Consider the following 21,098-nt stretch of genomic DNA (forward strand, 5'->3'; position numbering starts at 1 on the left):
GTGGACACAGCCACTCTCTCCTCCCTCCACACTCAGGACTCAGGGGGTCCGCAACTCGCCTCCACTTGCTCTGCAACCCCCATGACCTCGGTTTGGTTTCTGCTCTTCTCAGAGGACCGCTCTGCAGTCACTAGTCAGCTCTGAACACTCTGGTTCTGATTAAAGCCAGCCACTGGGCCACCCAGGGTGCTGGTCTGTCTCACCAGCTGGAATGGCCATATTACTGCTAAGGCAAAGAATTCATCGTAAAGTGGAAAAGAACATGATTATTAGATTCCTGTGTTGAATAAGGAAGATGAATATTTTAATTGCTTTCTATAGGATCTGGACAATGAACAGTGTTACTCTCAAAGGTAAAGCAAATGCCACACTCTCATGAGTATTTAAAATACTCATCATAAACTCCCAGCTTAGGTGGGATCAGCCCACTTCTCTGGAGCAAGCTGTGGACAGGTTTTCCTCTCTCAGATCAGTAGAAAACAGTTAGTTCAATTAGCAAACATTTTAGTGCCACCTTAACAAAATTTAAAGAAATAAAAAGCATTTAGGAAAATTTGCTACTTACTAACTGTTTTGAGGTCCTAGACGGTTGAAATATATTTTCATAATCCTTACCACATCCAAGAGAAGGATATTGGTTCCACTTTACAGGTGAAGGACCGGCATGAAGAACAGCACAGTGACCGGCTGTAGTTATAAGCAGAGGGCCCACTTATGGGCCTAAAACCTGTGCTCTTTCTATACTACATCAGAAACATTTCTAATATTTTGTCTTGCAAATAAATATCCCACTGCATGATGCCCAATATTGGCAAGAACCACATGTCCAAGAGTCCCTAATATATTCATGATTTCTTGGTCTGAAAACAGGCTGCTAATGACATCTGCTATGGTGCAGAGTTGCTGAAATTCAAGAAGGTGGAAAGAGACACACATGGGCATTGTGTTAGGACTCCCAGCACTGCCTTCTTTCCCCCATAGCCAGCGGTCTGAAGAACAATCTGGAGAACCTGATGGAACACTGAAATGCCACTGACCTTGAGAGCTCCAGCTTGTGGTTCTATCACTAATTACCATCAGCAAAGTCAGGTTAGGAAGATACACTTATTTGGGAAACAGTCTAATAAAGGACTAGAAGAGTTCATATTTTCACACATAAAATTCCAATTAAACTATACATGCACAATACTATGTTATTTTGGTAACACAGGGACACAATTTAATGTTTCTAATTTTTTTGTAGTTTTTTTTTTTTTACAAGTCAGGTGCCATAACATTCAAATAATCCATCTTTTAAAAAGTACGTTTACAACATCAAAAGAATTAAGATGAAATATAAACCTTTCTACTTACAATTTTTATACAGATTAACCAAATCACAAATACCACAAATAAATGTTAAATTGTAACAATATAATGAATAAACATTCAGATTCTTAATAAAATCTTCCTTTAACTTTTTTTTTTAAAACTTACCATTATACTAAATAATCTATGCAGAGTTTTGGGGTACAATACCAAGAAGGCACCAACAGTACAAAGCAGATACAAAGCAGTTTCAGAACTTTCTTGAGTGCTCTACACGGATAAACAGCACAAAAAAGGCAATGAGCTTTAGGTAAACCTGGTGCAACCCTAGAGAATTTGCTCTGGATTCCCAGTCGTTTCTGACCCACCCTGCCAAGCTGGGTTACAGCTAGAGAAACCACAGATTCACTCTACTGCTACATGCTTCTCATCTGCACTATGGGAGTATCATATTTCAAACACCAGCATAACAATTTTAAAGCACAAATGCTTTAAAAATGTAGAAGCAAAAGGATTGCTCTGATTTTCAAAACCACTACATTTACAAAAATATTTCCCTTAAACTTGGGATTGCTCCAAAACATTGATTTACAAATATAAAAGTATTATGGAAGGACCCAAAGCATGTGTGCATATGTAGGTGTATATTAACACACTGTTACCATACTATATAAAAGTTACCAATTTAAAAACCGTATTAACATATAAGCAAATAAAGGTAAAACAGTCTCCTCTGAATGGTCTGAATATTACGTGGCACGCAGTATGGGCAGTATACCTGTGACTCCTTAGAGACAACCACTAATGAACCACATGTGGCTCCAGAAAGCTAACAGGTACCTCCACACTCATCACCTATGCCTGCCTGCAGCAGAAGGAATCACTGTGAACACACCAAGCACTATGTACTGCACACAAATACAAAGCTATTCTTCAACCCATGCATCAAAATGGTGTGTCTCTATCAGCTCTGAAGACCTGTGTCAACACAGAGTCATCATGAGTTCTCTCAAATCTATCCCACTGGCTTATTAGGTATTTTATTTCACGCTAGATGAAAGAATTGGAATGTTTCAACAGGAATTTTTTGCTTACATTTTAGACACCAAAAAAAGCCATTAATCTGAAAGCTTATGTGAGCATACCAGTAATAGAAGTGTTCGGTCTCACCAATATAAATTTATGACCTAATCTGTACATTTTTAGATTTGCAAGAAGATCCAAATGATGTCTATCACACATAACAGCTAGTACTTTTCACAGGTACCCGACAATCCTCTGAACTATTAAACCAAGTTTGGCATGATTAATAAAAAGCACACAACCTATGGCTACAGTGATTCTAGAATGCAGTTAGTGGTTTCATGCCAATCTGACTCCAGGGTACCAGCAAAGAGGATGGGAAATAGCCCAGTCCCCAGGGATTAGTAACCAAGACTATGGCTTTCTATTTAGAGGATTGCAGATTAACTTCATAATACTACTAACATTCCATTGAAAAAGTACACAGAAACAAGAGTAATAAAACTGTCAATGCTCCTTTTAAAATAAACTGACTTATCAATGTATCAAGTAACAGTCAAATCTGTATCCTGTCATGTTGTGTGGACCTCGACATGCAGCTCTGAGCCTGGAGGTGAAGAGCATGTATTCAGGGCGAGAATCTAGACGTGGTTCCCGTGTCTGAGGATGAGTCAGCCATCCTTCTTTAGCCCGTGAGGTGTGAGCATCAGCACCCTGGGCCGGGTGGAGTGAGCTGAGGGATGCTGAGCAGCCCTTCCCAGTGCTCAGCTGTGCCTAGCAGCAGCTTTGGGGCACACAGGCAAGCCCTCTTTAGAAAGAACCAGAGAATCCAACCTGAGACATTTGGGCTTCTTCATCAGAGTTTGACAAAGTATTTTAGACCTATGATTTGAATAAAGAAACAGGTCAGAATGTATTTCTCTGCTGTGCAAGAAGGAAAAAAGGAAAAAATGCTTTCAAATCATTTCATGTAAACCGAAGTGTTGGGGCAGTGCCCGGGTGGGAAGGTGAGGCCTGTAAGCATTTCTGTTCTAAGCACAAACTGAACCTGACTGTCCCTTCGGACACGCTGATCCAGAGGAAATCAACACTGAATCTTAACATGAATATGAAGATAAAAGATGTACATTTATTTCCATGAATTACAAGTGCATTTCTATTCATATTAGCAGGCAGTCTTTATAGAACCCATTCTCCAATGCTGTCAAAAATCAAACAAGAAATAAAGGACAGCTGAGAAATGAAAAGCTAAAAATAGAATTATTCCTAAGTGATCTGCTGAATAGCATTTTCCGTGGAACACAACTCAGAGGTAACAATAGATTTTTCGTTTCAATCATAGGCATGTGGCACTTGGACAGTCATCTCTGCACAGAAAGCTGTAACAGTCATGCGAGGGTACAGTAATTATTGAACAAGGCAAATTTCTCACCACAGAGAGCAGTGGGGGAGTCAAGAGGAGGCACCGCACGGGGACAGAACACCGAGTCAACGCCACAGTGTACAGTGGCAGAACAAATACTTAAAGAGATCAGGAAAATATGGGATTGCGCTCCAAATGTGACTTAGTGCTAGCTTTTTCTGATGGTCTTAGCTCAGCATAATCAGAAACAGTTGAGAGTACTTGGTACTTGACGACAGAACAGTACTTCATGTCATGAGTGCATGAAGGCTCTATTACAAACTGTTATATCGTAGGTTGAAAAATGAACTTGAGATGCTGACATGCTGTAGGAGGAAAAGAATTGTACACTTTCTCATTTAAAGACGCAGTGTTTACCCTCTGCTAAATCCTCAGGCGCTGAATGTGGCTACATTGAATGTGGCACACCATGTGAAGTAGCTTGGGGTATGAGTACCCTGGGGCGGAGCTCCACCCAATGACATCAGGCAGCCTGCTGGCTACTTCATCAGATATTTTCCTCAGCACCCTGCTGTGACCTTTGTACATCTCTCATTATATCCCGAGTGAAGCTGCCACTTTAAAGCTTTTTTGCATAAGTCTTGCAAACACTCTGTTCTGCATATAACACATTTTGGCAAGTGTTATACCTCTATAAATGGTACAAGTAACCACAGTAAATCTACAGAGTGAAACTGCTGAGTGCAGTACATTTTTCTTTTATTTAGAAAAATGAGTTTTCTAAAAGCTGGGGAAATAGCACATACCTTAAATGTTAGTGATAACATGAGAAAAGACGCTGACAAGTGCCCCCAAAGATTCCCAGGATAGGAGCACTTGCTGTAGGCTGCAATGTCATCCCAGGTGTTTCCACCGAGTTCCTGCTCTGGGGAAACAATTACGGTGAAAAGGTGAAGTGCAAATAAGGGGCTGTCACTGACTTAAAGTGCCCTAGGTAGTAGCCTTCCCTATCATAAAGTGAGATGCCAGTGACGATGCCAACTTGGAAAAAAATATCTCTGGTGTGACTGAATGGGTCAGCAGGGTGTGATGTAAGAAAGGATTCAGGAGAGGGAGGAACCACTGCATCTTTCAAACCAGAAAGCGATTAGTGACTAAAGCAACGGTAAGCAGTAGGTACACTGAAAGTACATACTGCCACAGGTCACCAGTGGGTGACACACACAGGGGTGCCAGGAACAGTTCTCTGGACTGAAGGAATTCTTTGAAAGCATAAAAGCCACAACTACCAGAAACCGCTCCTCTGAATGGCTCAAAGGAGTCAAGGTGGATAAGCCGAGACGGGCTGAAGACAGGACCAGGGTCAAGAACTGGGAAGAAGAACACCGATGTCTGAGCACGTCCAGTCCTCTGATCCCTTGTCCTATCAAAAAACAAACACACAAACAAACCCATGAGTTAAGAGTGAATCACATTAGCGCTGGCTGGTTTGGCTTGGTGGTTAGAGCATTGGCCCACGCACCGAAGGGTCTCGGGTTCGATTTTGGGATAAGGTACACGTACCTGGGTTGCAGGTTTGATCCCTGGCCCTGGTCTGGGAGAGGTCAGGAGGCAACCGATCAATGTCTCTCTCTCACGTTGATGTTTCTGTCTCTCCCCGCTCCCTCCCTCTCTCTAAAAATCAATGGAAAATATATCCTTGGGTGAGGATTAACAACAAAAAAGAATGACTCACATTAGAACAGCAGCAGCATTAGAAAAATGTTAAAGTGAAAAGAATGAACCATATTAAAACATCACCAACAGCAGCATCATGAAAAACAGAAGTGAAAAGGCAAAGGGAAAAAACCTGCAAAAAGGTCATTTCCCTTAGAATCACTTGGGCATGTGTAACATGGCAGTTTTGAAGGGGTGGGGCTCTGCCTTCACTTCAAAGGCACCTCTCCTCAGATGATTCCATAACACTTGTAGGGGAAACACGAATGCACATGCGCACACACACACACCTGCTCACAGGCTGGCTGGCTTCAGTATACCCAAGATGCCTTTTATTAACCACATGATACCCACCATGATAATCAGAGTCTGAGGGTCTTTGTAAAATAATACAAAGCAAAAAACTCTTCTCCCTCTTCCTATTCTTAGTAAGTCTCTTTCTCTCTTGGTGAACAGGTAGGACAAAACCAACTATACAGGCAGCAGAAAGTGTGTTGTTATTAATGCTCAAGTTTCTCTGACTGTGATACAGAACAAAGAGCTGGTTGAAAGAGGGTGGCAGGCCCAGACTCTGGAAAGGTAGGGAACTGTGGCATAGTTCTCACAGGCAGGAGGGGGTTCTGATCATCCAGGTCAGAGTGGAGCTGACTCTGAAAGGCAGCAGGTGGTAACTTGCTGACAGCCTTCACTCATTTCCTACATATGACAGGGTTCACCTGGCTCTCCAGATGTTTACAAATGGGCCACCTCCAAAAGTACAAGCAGCACATTTCCTGCTTCATTATCCTAATGTCTTTATTTCATTTGGAGAAATTATATTCTGAGTCAAGTCTAACCATTTATAGGCTAGCAGTTCTCAACTTCGTGTGTCAGAATCCCCCGGAGGGCTTGTTAAAGCAAAGATTGCTGGGGGGTGGGCCATAGACTTCTGAGAACCACTGCCTAAAGCATCCACTGTATGTAATGAATTTCACCCCTAAGTCTCTCTTAGTTTTGTACCATCCTTGGGAGAACTGAAAACATTGCCACTCAAATCCCATTCTATGTTCTTGGTTCTGATGAGGAAGAATGGTTAAGATGGCCAAGGGGGTAACTTAAGTGTATCAAAATGCAAACAAGGGATCTTCTCCTAGAGGATGTTACTGGTGTGAAAGGTTTGCTAGTATGACGATGTAGAGCAGAATGTCACTTTGGTATTTCACAAAGCACTTTCCAGATGAATGGCTTTTGTGAGAGTCAGGACAGAAAGGGTGGGTATTATGATGAGGAGATGGGCTCAGATATGGGAAATGACCTCCATCTAGAGGTAAGCCATTTTGAACCGCTGCCAAACCTACTGACTACAGTCAGTTGGAAACTTCCTTTGAAATGCATGAAAAAGATAAGATGATTGATGGGTATAGGGAGGAACAGGTACATGAGAAAGCAAGCATAGTAAAATAATCATAGAATCTAGATGGTGGGAATATGGGTGTCTACAGTAAAACTCTCAACTTTTCAGAACAGTTGAAAATTGTCATTTAAAAAACACTGGGGGAAAATCAGGCTATAAGCATGTACTGTGCCTTCTGTGACTCTGGAGGAAGTGGCCTAAACACAGAGTGATTGTCTCTGCCACCCCTCCCCACTGGTAACAAGCCCCAGTCCTGGAATCTTAGAATTGGGGGGGACTCTGGGAGGGGCCTTGGTCTTTGTCTGCTAACTGGGACTTCCAGAGGCATCTAGCCAGCAGCCATGTCCTGTGGCCCCCTGGAGGACCCTTGCCTTCGTCCTGTTCCCTGTGCCCACTGCAGTGCCCTTCTCCAGCAGCCTGCCAGTTGTTCCATAGGTTCCTGCTCTCCGTGGTTCTCCAACATCCTTACTGCCCCAAGTCCAATGCTTCAGGACCTGAAAACTACCTTTAAGGGAGAGGGGGGCTCTTGAAAAGCCTGGGCTTCAGCCTAACCTGGCTCTTGTGGGGCTCCCACATGGGCCTGTCTCCCTGGCTCTACACTGCCATGTCCCTCCTCCACTTGTGGAGTGCCCCCTTCGCAGCACTGTGATGGCGGCCCTCCTCAATCTTTGTGGCCCGTACCCACCCAGGATACTGCACCCAGCTCCTTGTTGTCTCCTATGTCCAGCCATCAATCTGTGGGAAAGCAAAGCCTGGGTCTTACTCCTCTTTGTTTCCTTCTGACCTGGCACCAGGAAGTGTTCAATGGTGATTAAATGAATGATGACAAACTGATAACTATGTCAACCCCAGATGCTCTTTTACACGAAAAACATGCATGACAATTCTGTCCCCTACTACACAATGCGATCCTTTGAGGCCATGTTTAGGTCTTGTTTGTGCTGCTCACTCAGGTGTCTAACACAAGCCTGGCTTAGAGTAAGCAGGTGTATGTGTGCACTGAAACAAGGGGGGGAAAAACAGAGGCCACCAGCAGGTTTTAGCAAAAGACCTGTTACAGGGATTGTGAAGGAAGAAAAGCAACAGACACTGCCCAGCACAATCTTCTAGGCCAGGGGTCAGCAAACCTGCTCTGTAAAGGGCCCAGATAAAACTATTTACAAAACCTGGTAGCAGCCGATCTGGGTGCAGGAAACCTGACCTTGTGCAGGCACCGGGAGAGTCGAGCAGGCTCTTGGGAAATCTCAAGAGATAAGGTCCGCCTGCTGTGAGCACAGAGCAGAGGGGCCAGGAAGGAAGCCCCATAGGGACTCAAGTTAAGGTGTGAACATGGTTGGTTCCTAGGAATTGACTTTCTATCAGTGGCTGAATGTGCAGATTGTTGTATGTAACAAATACGTCAAGAGACTGCCACACCTGTGAGTTGTGAAAAGATACAAGAATTCAACTCTCACTAGACTCTGTCCTCCTCAGCGCCCTGCTACCATCTTCCTCCTTCTCATTCAGACTCTTCCTGGAGGCTGGTTATCAGAGCACAGCCCAAGTCCTTAAGTAAGCATGGGCTTCTGCAGCATTTCACTTGGTTTGAGTTTGTCTTTAGGGTGTGTACAGTATTAATAGGCTAAGAAAGGACTTAACAGTGCCAGCGTCCCTGCCCCCGACCCCTAGTTGCTAGGTTTAGAAAATTTGGAGTCTTTCAGACTTTGCCTTTCCTCCATTCTCCTGAATTCACTGCTTCTCACTGTGCAGCCCTAGTCCAAGACTACAATCCTTTGGTCTGTTCTGAACTCATCTCCCACCCAGGCTTCTCCTCCAACCCTTCCTGCTTTGTTGTCAGACTTCTGAAAGTACCATTTTTCACCCCCAAACTAGTAGAGTCCATCCTCTACCTGTTCCCAGCCCTCTTACTTGCCTGGCTCTCTGAGGCTGAGCAGGCCATGTCTGTTCTCAGCTCCTTTCTACCCTTTCCTTGTCCTCTGTCCTTAATGACCAGGATGGAAACCTGTCAACTGCACTGTAGGACTTCCTTGGCAGCTGGCTTCTGGGGAGATTCTGTCAATGCAGGCAATGAAAGGAAAAGCCACAGTTCCTTCCCTTTTCTGCTTCTAATAACACATGGATTTTCAGGAGGAGGAGTGGCTCCTGCATTTTAGAAGCACTGGCTGTTGATGGTAGTTTCAGACCCTCAAAATCCCTGATGTCAGTGGTAGTACAGGCTCCTGACCCCTCTTCCGTGATGGTGACGATGCTGTAATGGCTGCAATCACAGCAGGTGCCTACCACCCTCCCTTGTGTGGTAATCAAAGACCCTGACTAACACAATTTTCCCTTTTGTTCCTTTTGCTGAAGACTAAGGACAGCAGTTACCCATCTGCAGGTCTCCCCACCTCCCTCTTTTTGCTCTCCAACCCTTCTAAATGCCTTCTGACCAATCACATGCTCTCTATGAGAAAGAAACACCTGAGCAGCTTCTGCTTTCAAGCCTGGATGCTGCCCAACAGTCATGCAAGGATTAACCCTCAGCCTGAGCCATTGTTCTGAGACCCCAATATATGAAAATAAAAAGGACAGGGATGAGAGAATGAAATATAGATAAGAAACCCCCAAATGTGTACCACTTGCAGAATCCACTCTTCTTTAATGCCACCAGGGTGGCTTCCTATTCTAATACAAGCATAGCACCCTCTGGGCCACTTGCCTGCACTCTACAGAAGACACTGCTGCCTGCCAAAGGACACCTTCAGCCCCTTCATGCCAGTCTGTCCAAAGCATTTCCCCAGCAAATGCTTCAACTCTTGGTTGCAATTCCCTATTTCACTGTTCACTTTTACAGAGTTCTAACACAAGCCCTAGTCTCTCTCTTCCCCACATTCTCTTAAAATCAAGATTTGCATTTCCTTTTTTGAGCACTTGTTTTTTTAAAATCTACCAATATCACTGTATTGTCCAGCACACCTTATAATCTAAGCTCATGAAGCTTCCATGTAGGCCCATGGAAATCCCACTTTCTTTTAAATAACTTTTAATTTATTAACTCCCTCTCCAGGGTTTATTGTATGGTCAAAGTTCCAGGTACCTGACAAATTTAAGATCTATATCCTGGCTGGAATCTAGCAGTCTCTTCAAAAATGAGTTCTTTGAGCTTCTCCTTAGGCAAGTCATCCAATTCCATGTCAAACTTGAATGGTGCTTCAGCGATGGGCTTTAGGAGAAAACAAAACATTTAGAAGACATCAGTTGTTATGGTTAAGAAAACTGTTTGATTCTTAAAATAACTACGGCTTAGTCTCTGAAATTTATATAAGACTGACGTCTACTAAAGACCAAGAGTTATGGTAAGTATCCATGTACTTGTGCCCAACATGCCTGAAAGTGCACTTCCTATGAGCACTTAATAAATGGATAGAGAGCAACTGAATTCATTTTCAGTATTCATCTGAACTTATGCCTGGATAATTTTAGAATGTTTTAAGACACTGAAAGTTAAAAATCACATAAACTTATAGGGGTGGTAGTGAAGGTATGTTTATACAATCAAAACCCATGATACTTAAATAGATGCATTTGATTAAATACATTACAATATCTTTACATGAAGAAATATTATGGAACTGTTAAAAATGAAGCTGCAAGAAAGACTAGTACAGTAAACCCTCGATTTTGCAGACCTCGATTTAATGGGACTTTGGACTTAAAGGACAAAATTTCTGGTCCGAATGTCATATGTGAAAATTAACATCCTGTTAATTTTAAAGTACTTTTAACCAAGATTTGCTTATAATTAACAGGTTATTTTTTGTCATTAAGTCACTATTATTTTTAACAAATTTTAGCAAATAGGTCATACTCTGGAAAAAACACTGTAGTAATTTTGCCGACATAAATAAATATTACATATCTACAGCTACAGTCTACATATTTAAATCCAAGAGTCACAGCTCGTAACAATGTTCGGCAAATGATCAGCATGTAATCACATTGCATTCTGCACTGTAATTGTTCCTGTGGTCGAGTGGGGTGGCTTTCTGCAACAGTTTTAAGCCTGTCTGCCGATGCTCAGTAGTGCGCTAAGCCACGCCCCAGCCATGTGCATTTGTTTCTTCTCAGTGACTGGTGAATGCACCCATTTACTAGACCTATTCAGTATAAATTTAAAGTTACTGTAATACACATAGAAAACTTTTCTGTGAAATTAAACTTTTCATACATTACACAAATGTGTCTACGTAAGTAAAAACAGGTAAACTAATTTGTCAATTTTTTTAACATACCTATTTGGAAAACCTACTTTATTATATAATGGACTTTCGGCTTTAATGGACATCCCCTAGCCCAAATTAGTCCGTTATACTGAGGTTTTACTGTACCATGGGAAAATGACCACATTTGTGTTAAAAAGAATGAATCCTGTTTTATTTTTAAAATTTAGATACAGAAATGTAAGACTGGGCAGAAAATACTCCAAATTCTAATAACAGTAACTATAGACTACAAAGTGATCTTTCTTATTTTTTCCCTGTAAGTTTTCATCACTCTTTATAACCAGAAAGCTATTTTAGTTTTAAATTGTCTATTTATGTAAAAAAAACACCCAAACTCATACATAATCAATGACAAAAAATGAAATTAGTCAGTTAATATTATTTATATTTTGATTTTTAAGTATCCTCAACTAATACTATGTTATAGAGCTAATCTAATGATACCAGTTGTCTCACTGGATACCTAGTAGTTATTCATGTATTCCTCACATCAGACCTTATAGGAAGGAAACACGGACCCCAAATTGCACTAAGCTTTGGCCTCTTGAAAGGGGGAAAAGGATTCATGTCCATGAGTGAAGTAAATAGCTAGCTCTCCCTAAAGGATGGCTCTGTGTGGGATTACACAATGTGTCCTACCTACACCATCTGTCTAATCCTCCAAACCCCCTGCTGGGTATGAGGTAGCAACCCAGTTTGTGATGAGGACATGGGGGTTTTGGAAGTCTCTAGCTCACAGTAGTAAGCGCTCCAAAAGGTATACTCTCATCTAGTTAGTTCCCTGTTATTTGCTATGTTGTAGGTATCTTTGCAAGATGTCTTGTTTCTAGAGGAGGGGATAGAGGTAGAAGGGGAAGCTGATTAGTAAATACTTCTTTTTGATTTCTTCTCTTTCATTCATCAGCTTTTAGCTTTTATAGCTTTTCCTCGCCTCTTCCATTTTTCCCTTTAATTTTAATACACTCTCTTGGCTCTACCTCTTTTTAAAAACAGGAGTGTGAAGGCTTATTTTTTACACATATGAGTCTCAACCAAAAAGATCCCAACTTTGGTTCATACTGCATTTTTCTCTGCTATCTTTAATTGGATCTCCAGAATGCCCTGGAGACCTACCACATCAACCTGTGGACTCATCATTTCTCACCACACTAGGCGGCTCTTGTGTCCTCATCTTCAGTGAGGCACACCAGACATGAAGTCACCAAGCTACAGTGGAAACTATCCAGGCTGACCTCCCTACTCCCTTGCTCTTCATGATACCCATCCCCAAGCAGGCAGTCAACCTCCTCTCCACCCTCAGGGCAGGTACTTTGTGGTTCAGGTGTCTACCTGCCATAGACCATGACAATGGTCTCCACAGTCTTGGACCCCCCTTCCTTATCTGTGCTGCCCTTTATCCATCTATTTCCCCAGCCCTACCCCTGTTGCAGGGGGCCTGGGAGAAGTTTTCTAAGATAAAAGGGCTCTAGAGGGATGGGCAAGGGGTTTCAACCTGTGCCCATAGAACTAGGCCTTGAGGTGGAAGAGGTAGGCATGGTGGGAAGACTAGGTATGGCACCAAGTACCTCTCAGGACGATCTAAGCAGGACATCTGGGACCCTCCTGGTTGGACCTGCTGCTGGCTCACAGATATATTCCTGCAGAAGCAGCAAGGAGCACAGGCTCTTACCTCATCACTTGGGTCATAATACTGTTCCAGGTAAGGGTGGGCCAGCGCCTGTTCTACTTCAATCCTCTTGTGAGGGTTGAAGGTCAACATTTTGTCCAGTAAATCCAGAGCTACAAAGAGAAAGGTTTTGTAGTGGTTAGAAACCAAAGGAATAATCACCGACATACTTTCATTTCCTGTTTAAGTAAAGTGACTAAAAAACAACTGAGCTAAGCATTGCCTTGGGGAGAAGAGTCAGCACACTGGGTGCCTATTATATCTCTGAGCTTCTTGAGACTGTGACCATCTGACATTTGCAGACCCAGACTCAGAAAGGTGACATAATTAGCCACAGGCCAAAAGTGGAAGACTACAATTCAAATCCAAGTCTGCCTACTAAACCTGGACTTTTCCTAAATCACGACTCTGCTTTGTAGGTGTTAAAAGTAATGGTTTTGTGTGTGTGTTCTCTTAAGTCAGCTCTGAAGTGATTTCTGCAACAGTCAATTTATCTTTCAACACACAGAGGAGACCTCCAAGGTTATAGAAGAAAATGGTCACTTGTCCTCCTATGTGGAAGCACAGGTGCCCGGTCTACTCTGCAACTTGGCATCTTTCTCCAAGGCTCCAAACTAAAAGTATCCTCTTAACCTGACCATAGTTATCAGCTGAACATTTCTTTCACGTTGAGAGTATAGCAGCAGGAAGCAAGTGTGGGATCAACAGGAATAAGATTGGGGGGGGGGGGCTAATGAAGTTTATCCTGATGGACTCCATAGTTGGTGTCCAGGGACCACGCCTCAAACCATGAGGATAGCCAAAGGGATTGCCTAATTGCAGCTGGGACAAGGGTTAAGGGAAGTGTAACAGAACACTTTCTGTATTCAGTATTAGGAGTAGATTTCAATGAGAAACAATACATGTTAGAAAAGACATTACTGTTCTGATAAAGAGGTAGCAAAGGGGGGCTTCTTTTTTTAAATATTTAAAAAAAATTTTTAGATTTATTTTAGAAAGAGGAAGGGGCAGGGGGGAGGGAAGCAGGGGGGAGGGAGGCAGGAGGAGGGCAGGAGGGAGAGGAGAACATTGATGTGAGAGAAACATCAATCCATTGCCTCCCTTACATGACACTTAAACAAATAGTGGCATCTACTTAATGAAGTAGTGACTGTTTATTAGGTTACCAAGAGCAGAGAGGTAGAGAAAAATCATTGTGCTCGTTCTTTTAATTGTTAAGAGTGGCAGCCAATACACCTTCTGAAGGGGAGGGCTGAGGAGGCACCTAACTGCCCTGAGGTCACTAGAAGGGCATGTGTTTGTGTGTGCATGCCTGTGCATGCTCATCTGACTAATGACTCCCCTAGCTGTATGCCACCCATCTTATCTCCAAGAAAATTCAAAGATAATAAATGTGGTAAACCATATGTTGGACATAATGAGAAATTCCACATAACAAAGAATTTTTCGCACGTCCATAAGGTGAACTGTAAAAGTTTTTTTAAAAGCACATGTAATGAGTATTTGCCTCTATCGATAATGTTTTTAGCACACACGAGTGTACTTCAGGACATCAGGGAACAATGACATTTTGCTCTACAGTCTAGAAGACTTTTCAGAGCAAAGGAGGCTCTTGGGAATCTAGGCATGTTGGGCTTTGGCTAAAGCACTGTCTGGGCAGCAGAAGAGGTGTTCATTCCTGCAGCTGTGACACAGGGTCTCGGGCCTACAGCTGGCTCTGGGTTTCAGAGGCGGATCTCTCAAGGGTTAGGACAGTGCAGCACGATGGTAAAGAACTCAGGCAGCTCCTGCTCAAATCTGAGTCCCATGGAGTATCAGGCAGATGTGTGTGCACACAACACAACTCTTGCTGAGTAAGTTCTGGAGTCTTTCCTGTAACACAGGTGATAAAACCTACCTCACGTACTCCCAACCACCCCTCCCCACAAAGAGCTCACAGACATTTCCCCAAGAACTTTCCTGAGATTAGAAGTCATTTGTCCTTTTGCCCAATTACACAGCACCTGTGTTAGGAAAAGTCTAGGTAGGCCTGGACACAGGTCCAATTCTAACAGCATTATTTCCAAATAGTTGGGGCTGTAGTTTCCTACTTTAAGGCACCCAGATGCTCTGCAGTTTAAGCATTTCTATAATAGATCTGTTAGTTCCTTCAAGTTAAAAAATTCTAGGCCCTTAATCTTCCAAGTAACAATTTCAAAGGAAGATAACCTTTTATTTTGCCACTTGAAAAATAACTGGATCTCTAGTCTCCTTTTACTGCAAGTGCTATTTCTGCATTATTCACCACTACAGAAGGGGAAAAGGAGAGAAATGGGAAGCAGCTGGCAGGTGCTGAGCCCACAGTTAGATTGCCTGGCCTCCTTCCTCCCACGCCACACAGCAATCCACTGGCACCACTCAGATGGCATGAATCACATTGCCTGTGCTTATGTTTCACTGGATACAGGTTTTATCTTTCCTAAAAGAATGTAGTCTCTCTGGGCCTATGATCTCTGACACTCCCTGGTACCCTCTTAGAACCCACACCTTCTCTCTGCTTCAGTGAGTGCTCAACAACATAACCCCAACCTTCTGGCCCATCAGGCCCCCCCCCAGCCCCACTAGCCCAGAGTCCGTGGTGGGTGATCTGTCTGGCTTTCCATAGCACCGATTTAGGTCCATTTTTCCTACCCAGCAAAACTGATCCTGGATCAAGGCTGCAACCTGTCACTTCCATCCTCAATCAGAGTTTCCGAACAGGGACCAAGAAAAAGACCTAGCTGTGCAAACTGTGCCACCACAACTTCTGATCACAGAACCCTACCCTTAAAAACTACTGAAGATTGCTCTGGCTGGTGTGGCTCAGTGGTGACTGTTGGCCCGCACACCAAGGGGGTCTCGGGTTCAATTCCCGGTCAAGGGCATGCACCTTGGTTGCAGGTTCAATCCTTGGCCCCGGTCAGGAGGGGCATGTGCACGAGGCAACCAATGGATGTGTCTCTCTCACATCGATATTTCTCTCTCCCTCCCTCCCTCCCACTCTAAAACAAACAAAAACAAACAATTGAGGATCAATTTCAAAAAGCAGCTAATTCAGCTCATACTTCAAACTGCACAAGTGCTTTTCCTTGAGAAAACCACAGCATTCATATGTGGCAGATATGTTCTATGTGTACTTCCCATTTTGCCACATAGAACATTAAAAAGGCATATGAAGGATGGGGTTTAAGAAAGTATTTCTTACTGCTTCAACAAGGACATTCTGACTACAGCTGGCATTGGTTTTTAGCTGTGAGGGCATGGCACTACCGCCACCTTGTCTGGTGTCGAGGTGCTGGCAGCCTTGCTTACCACTGCTTCTGCACCAAGAATGTAGATGACAGCACAGAGAAAGTGTAAAAAATGCCTTATATTATTATAAAAATAGTTTTGTCCTCGTGGACACCCTGAAACGACACTGGGTGTAAGAGGTGTAAGAAGTATGCTATTGAGAACTCTTGTGGCACAAAATTGCAATATATATATATATATATATATTTTTAATCTCACGAAGGCCCCCAACAGCTCTGGGAAATCCCTGGTCATCCCCGTCTCTATTCTAAGATTCTTCTCAACTCCTACAGCTTGAATCATGACCTTCCTGTCAACTGGCCCTCATTACTCTCAGTGGATCTTACTGAGGGTGCTACTGAGATTCCCCGGGAGTGACATTCCCAGATGTCCCTCCACCCAAATTCACACATATCCTTACTGTAGAAAGAGATCTTCTCCCTAATTAAAGCCAATCCTCTGCGACATGTGGCCTGATCACAACCAGCTCCCCCTCATTGGAACTAGTAATTTCTGTCTCCACTTTCCATTTCAAACTTCTCACTTACACTAATGTTTTGACTGCTCTTATGTGGTCACCAATGGCCCCTTAATTAGAAGCCTCTTTGCTGCATGGAGACTTGCTGAACATGTCCTCTGTCTTATAATGCCATCTTCTGTTTCTGTGAAACACTGTACTGTACTAGTTATCTTCTTTGACCATTCTTTCTACAGTCTTCAAGAGTTCCTTCCTATTCTATTGCCCCCCGAAGGTTCGTGTTATCCAGCTTCTTATACATGTCATTCTTCTATCCTCTCAGCCTCTTGCATGATGTCAAATGCCATGTGTTAAATAACTGCCAGATCTATCTTTAGCCCAAGCTTCAGATTAATAAATATAACTCTCTGTAGGTAATAACAGAGGATATAGCTGGCTTGGCTCAGTGGTTAGTGTCAGCCTGCAGACTGAAGAGTCCCGGGTTTGATTCTAGCCAAGGACATGTACCTCAGTTGTAGGCTCCATCCCCAGCCCCGGTCCGGGCATGTAGGGAGGCAACCAATTGATGTCTCTCTCACATTGATGTTTCTCTCTCTCCCTCCCACTCTCTCTGAAAAGCAATGGAAAGAATATCCTCGGGTGAGGATAAAAAATAAAAAAAGGATATAGCTTATGATCACATTTATAACATATATACATATTTATAGGGAAAATAACAAGCACTAGAAGCTTTTCAAACAGTAGGTCATCTGAGGAAATGGAGAGCCTTATTACATAAACTATTATTTTTTTTTTTAATTAAAAAAAATAAAAGCAAGGGACAAAGAACAGAATTATTCAACTTTTTTAATGCAGAATTCCTCATTTCTTTTTAATTTTTTTTGGTTAATCCTCACCTGAAGATATTTTTCCCACTGATTTTCAGAGAGGGAGGAAGGAGGGGGAGAGAGAAAGAGGAGAGAGAGAGAAAAAAGCACTGAAGTAAGACACATCGATTGGTTGCCTCCTGCAAACACCCCAACCAGGGTCAGGATCGAACCTGCAACCCAGATACGTGCACTTGACCAGGAATCGAACCCAAGACTCTTCGGTGTGTAGGCTGTCGCTCTAAGCACTGAGTCACCCCGGCCAGGTCCTCATCTCTTTTTGTCTGTTGGCTTTGCTTGCCAGTGTCCACTGCCCTTTTAACCACATGGAGCTTCATTTGCCATAGGAGAGCTCTCAGGCTTGCCCACACTCCTTGGCTGTGGGAATGGTGACAATGGCTTGGCCAGTCACCTGGGTGGGTTCCCTTGGCCACAATGACTAGTCTGGGGTGGGTACAAAGAGACAATGAGCTGGGCTGGTGTGCCTCAGTGGCTGAGCGTTGACCCCTGAACCACGAGATCGTGCTTGGATACCCGGTAAGGGAACATGCCTGGGTTTCTGGCTCAATCCCCAGTAAGGGGCGTGCAGGAGGCAGCTGATCAATAACTCTCTCTCTCAACATTGATGTTTCTATCTCTCTCTCCCTCTCCCATCCTCTCTCTGAAATCAATAAAAACATATTAAAAAAAAAAAAAAAAAAAAAAGGCAGAGTGCCAGCCACATACTTGAGGTGAAACTATCAGGAAACCAGTCAGTGGGAGCCTAGAGTTGCTGGTGGCCATCCCGTCACCATGAGGAAGAGACTAAAAATAAAGATAGCAAAGAGGAAGGCAAGCTGAAAGATAAAGAAGTCCAGGTTCCAGTCAAAGTGACTGTGTCTGGGAATCCTAACACTACTGGGCTTGTCAGTTATGAGAGCCAGTGAAGTCCTTCAGGCTTAAGTCAGTTGACAGGTTCTCATTATATGAAACTGAGAAGGCCTCAAATAGCTGACCCTCTAATTCAGGTCTGCCAAGGGCCATTTCGATATTTACAATATCATTCACAGGCCATACAAAATTATCAACTTAAAAATTAGCTATGAAAAAAGCTCCAAGATTTACTGAATTTCGAGTACCACCTGAGGCTGCCTTGGCAGGGCCAGACCAAATGATTTATCGGCCATAAATGGCCAGAGGGCCAGAACTTCCCCACCCCTCTCTAATCCATGTGAATGATTCACCCAAAATCCTTCAATCCCAGCATCCACAGTCCCATCATTCAATGGTACCACTGCTAATCTTTGATGTATTTTACAGAATTTTTCTATCCATTTTCTTGTACATAACTGAGATCATACTATATGTAATAAATGCTGTATTATTTTCCCAGTAGATAGTGCTCATTAGTATTCTCCCATGCTATAAAACGTTTTACCCAAAACAAAACAAAAAAAATCACTTTTTTTTTTGAAAGTGGAAGGGGAAGAGGGAGAGAGAGGGGGAGAGAGAGAGGGAGAGGGGGAGGGAAAGAGGAAGAGGGGGAGAGGGGGAGGGGGAGGGAGAGGGAGAAACATGGATGTGAGAGACATTGATTAGCTGCCTCCCGGCCAGGGATCAAGTCTGCAACCAAGGTACGAGCCCTTGATCAGAACTGAACCTGGGACCCTTCAGTTCGTGGGCCGACACTCTAACCACTGAGCCAAACTGGCTAGGGCAAAAAAAAAAAATCACTTTTAATGACCTTTAATATTCCTTTAGGCAGATGCATCATAATTTACTCAGCCATTCAATAAACATTTGGCATTTTGTTTGTTTCTATTGCCTAACAGGTGTCTTAAATTTAACGTGGCACAAACTAAATTCTCAAATGCTACCCCCAAACTGCTCCTCCTATAGTTCTTCATCTCAGAAATTTCTTAATTGTGATTCTGTAAATTTCTAATTTGTGTCATTTCTATAAATTGTGTGCTTGTTCTTTGCTCATTTATTTATCCACTGAAATCTTAGATTTGTTTTTTATACACTAATATTAATAATGAGTCTAACATTAATAACTAATAATTCACTTAACCCTCCCAAATTACCCTATGAGGGGGGAAATGCAATTTGTCTTAATTTGAGATGAGGAAATTGTGAAATAGAGAGGTTAAATAACTTGCCCAAAGTGAAAGACCTGAGATGGTGGAGCCTGTTTGAACTCAGGAGCCCGACTCCAGAGCACAGTTAACCATTACGCTGTGCTGCCTTCAAAATGACAAGATAGCACTCCTTTAAATCTTATTCCACTTAGAACATTTTATCACTTAGAACATTTTATACCTGGTTGCCCACACCTGTTCCATCTAATCTATTTTAAGTTTTAAAACTTTTATGTGATCAAATCTACTATCTTCCCTTTATGTTTATTTTCTTGGTTTGTTTAGCACAGGAAGATAGTCATTCTCCATGCAGAGATCAGAAAAATATTAAATACTCTAAATACTGTTAGTTTTTAATGGTATGATTTTTAAAAAAGTATTTCATCATTAATTCTTTTGGATTTACTTTGATGTGTGAGTAATAATTTAAATTGGGTTTCTTCCAAATAGCTATTCAACTAGCCCAGCACCATCTGCTGAGTAATAATCATTTCTTCCTCCTCAAGATTTGAAAGAATCTGAAGCTAGACTCCTTTGAAAGAAAAATCTATAATACTGCTGGTTCAAGGGACTCAGCAAGCAGAAATTTCCAACAAACATGTGAAAAAATATTCATTCTCTTAATTAAAGAAAAAACAAATTAAAATGCCACTTCTTTCCAACTTGGTTGGCAAACCCAAAAGTTCAATACCCAGCCAGAACTGCTAGAACAAAAGACATGCGATAGAATTGCCAAATTGTCCTCGAGAGAGAAATCAAACAATTTGCACTCCACCAGCTGTCTCTGAGAGCATCCATTTCCCCATAGCCTTGATGATGCAGTGGGCTATCAAACTTATTGATGCTTGCTACTGTGATGAGTGGGGGAAAATGGAATTACTCACTTTTCAATGTTAGTATCTCATATAATGAATAAAAATGAGTACCTTACCTTTCCCTATATTTAAGAGACATTTACATTTCCTTTTCTGTGAACTATCATTAACATGATTATAATAACACTAATGTTTCAGTTTGAAAAGCTTTATACTACTTTATATCAGAGATTTTAAGATAGTTCCTCCTATATCCAAAAGAAATTCAATTTTAAACCACCAAGTGTTTCTGAACCTTGATGAAACAAATGCAACATCTAAGTAGACAGCTGTTAAAATTTAAAACACACACACGTAAAATAGCAAGAATTAGAAAAAGCTAAACTTTCAACAAAAGGTCAGATGAAAATATCGTAAATTCATTCAAGATAAACCAGATGTATATACTAACATGGAAAAATACTCAAGACAATTCTATTAACAATGACCTTTAGAGAGTAATTATTTAAGTAAAAATATGCATAAGTATGGAGATAGAGAAAATACAGAAGGACAGGCACCAAGGTACTGGCAAGCTGCTCTCTCTCTCTCTGGATCCCTGTTCTGATTCCTTCTTCTACTTTTAAGGACCTTGGCAATGACATTAGGCCCACCTAGATTATCCAGCATAATCTCCCTATCTTAAAGTCAGCTAAGTTTAAGCAACCTTAATTCCCCTTTGCCAGGTAATTGAACATATTCAGAATTTGGGAATTAGGATGTGGATAACTTTGGCAGTG

General features: G+C 42.3%; 1 protein-coding gene across 1 annotated transcript in view; it reads right to left on the reverse strand.

Annotated features, from left to right (window-relative positions):
- Window positions 1-1,058: 1,058 nt before the first annotated feature.
- Window positions 1,059-21,098, reverse strand: part of MAPK1 (mitogen-activated protein kinase 1) — a 59,949-nt gene continuing 39,909 nt past the window's right edge. The window contains exons 7-9 of the mRNA XM_087828519.1: window positions 12,735-12,844; window positions 9,880-10,005; window positions 1,059-5,117 (exon numbers count right to left, since the gene is read on the reverse strand). Coding sequence (XP_087684645.1) covers window positions 9,889-10,005; window positions 12,735-12,844 — 227 coding nt within the window. The 3' untranslated portion in view covers window positions 1,059-5,117; window positions 9,880-9,888. The remainder of the gene's footprint in view (window positions 5,118-9,879; window positions 10,006-12,734; window positions 12,845-21,098) is intronic.

This window comes from Miniopterus natalensis, chromosome 20 (assembly GCF_054644295.1).
Source record: "Miniopterus natalensis isolate mMinNat1 chromosome 20, mMinNat1.hap1, whole genome shotgun sequence".
Taxonomy (NCBI): Eukaryota; Metazoa; Chordata; class Mammalia; order Chiroptera; family Miniopteridae; genus Miniopterus; species Miniopterus natalensis.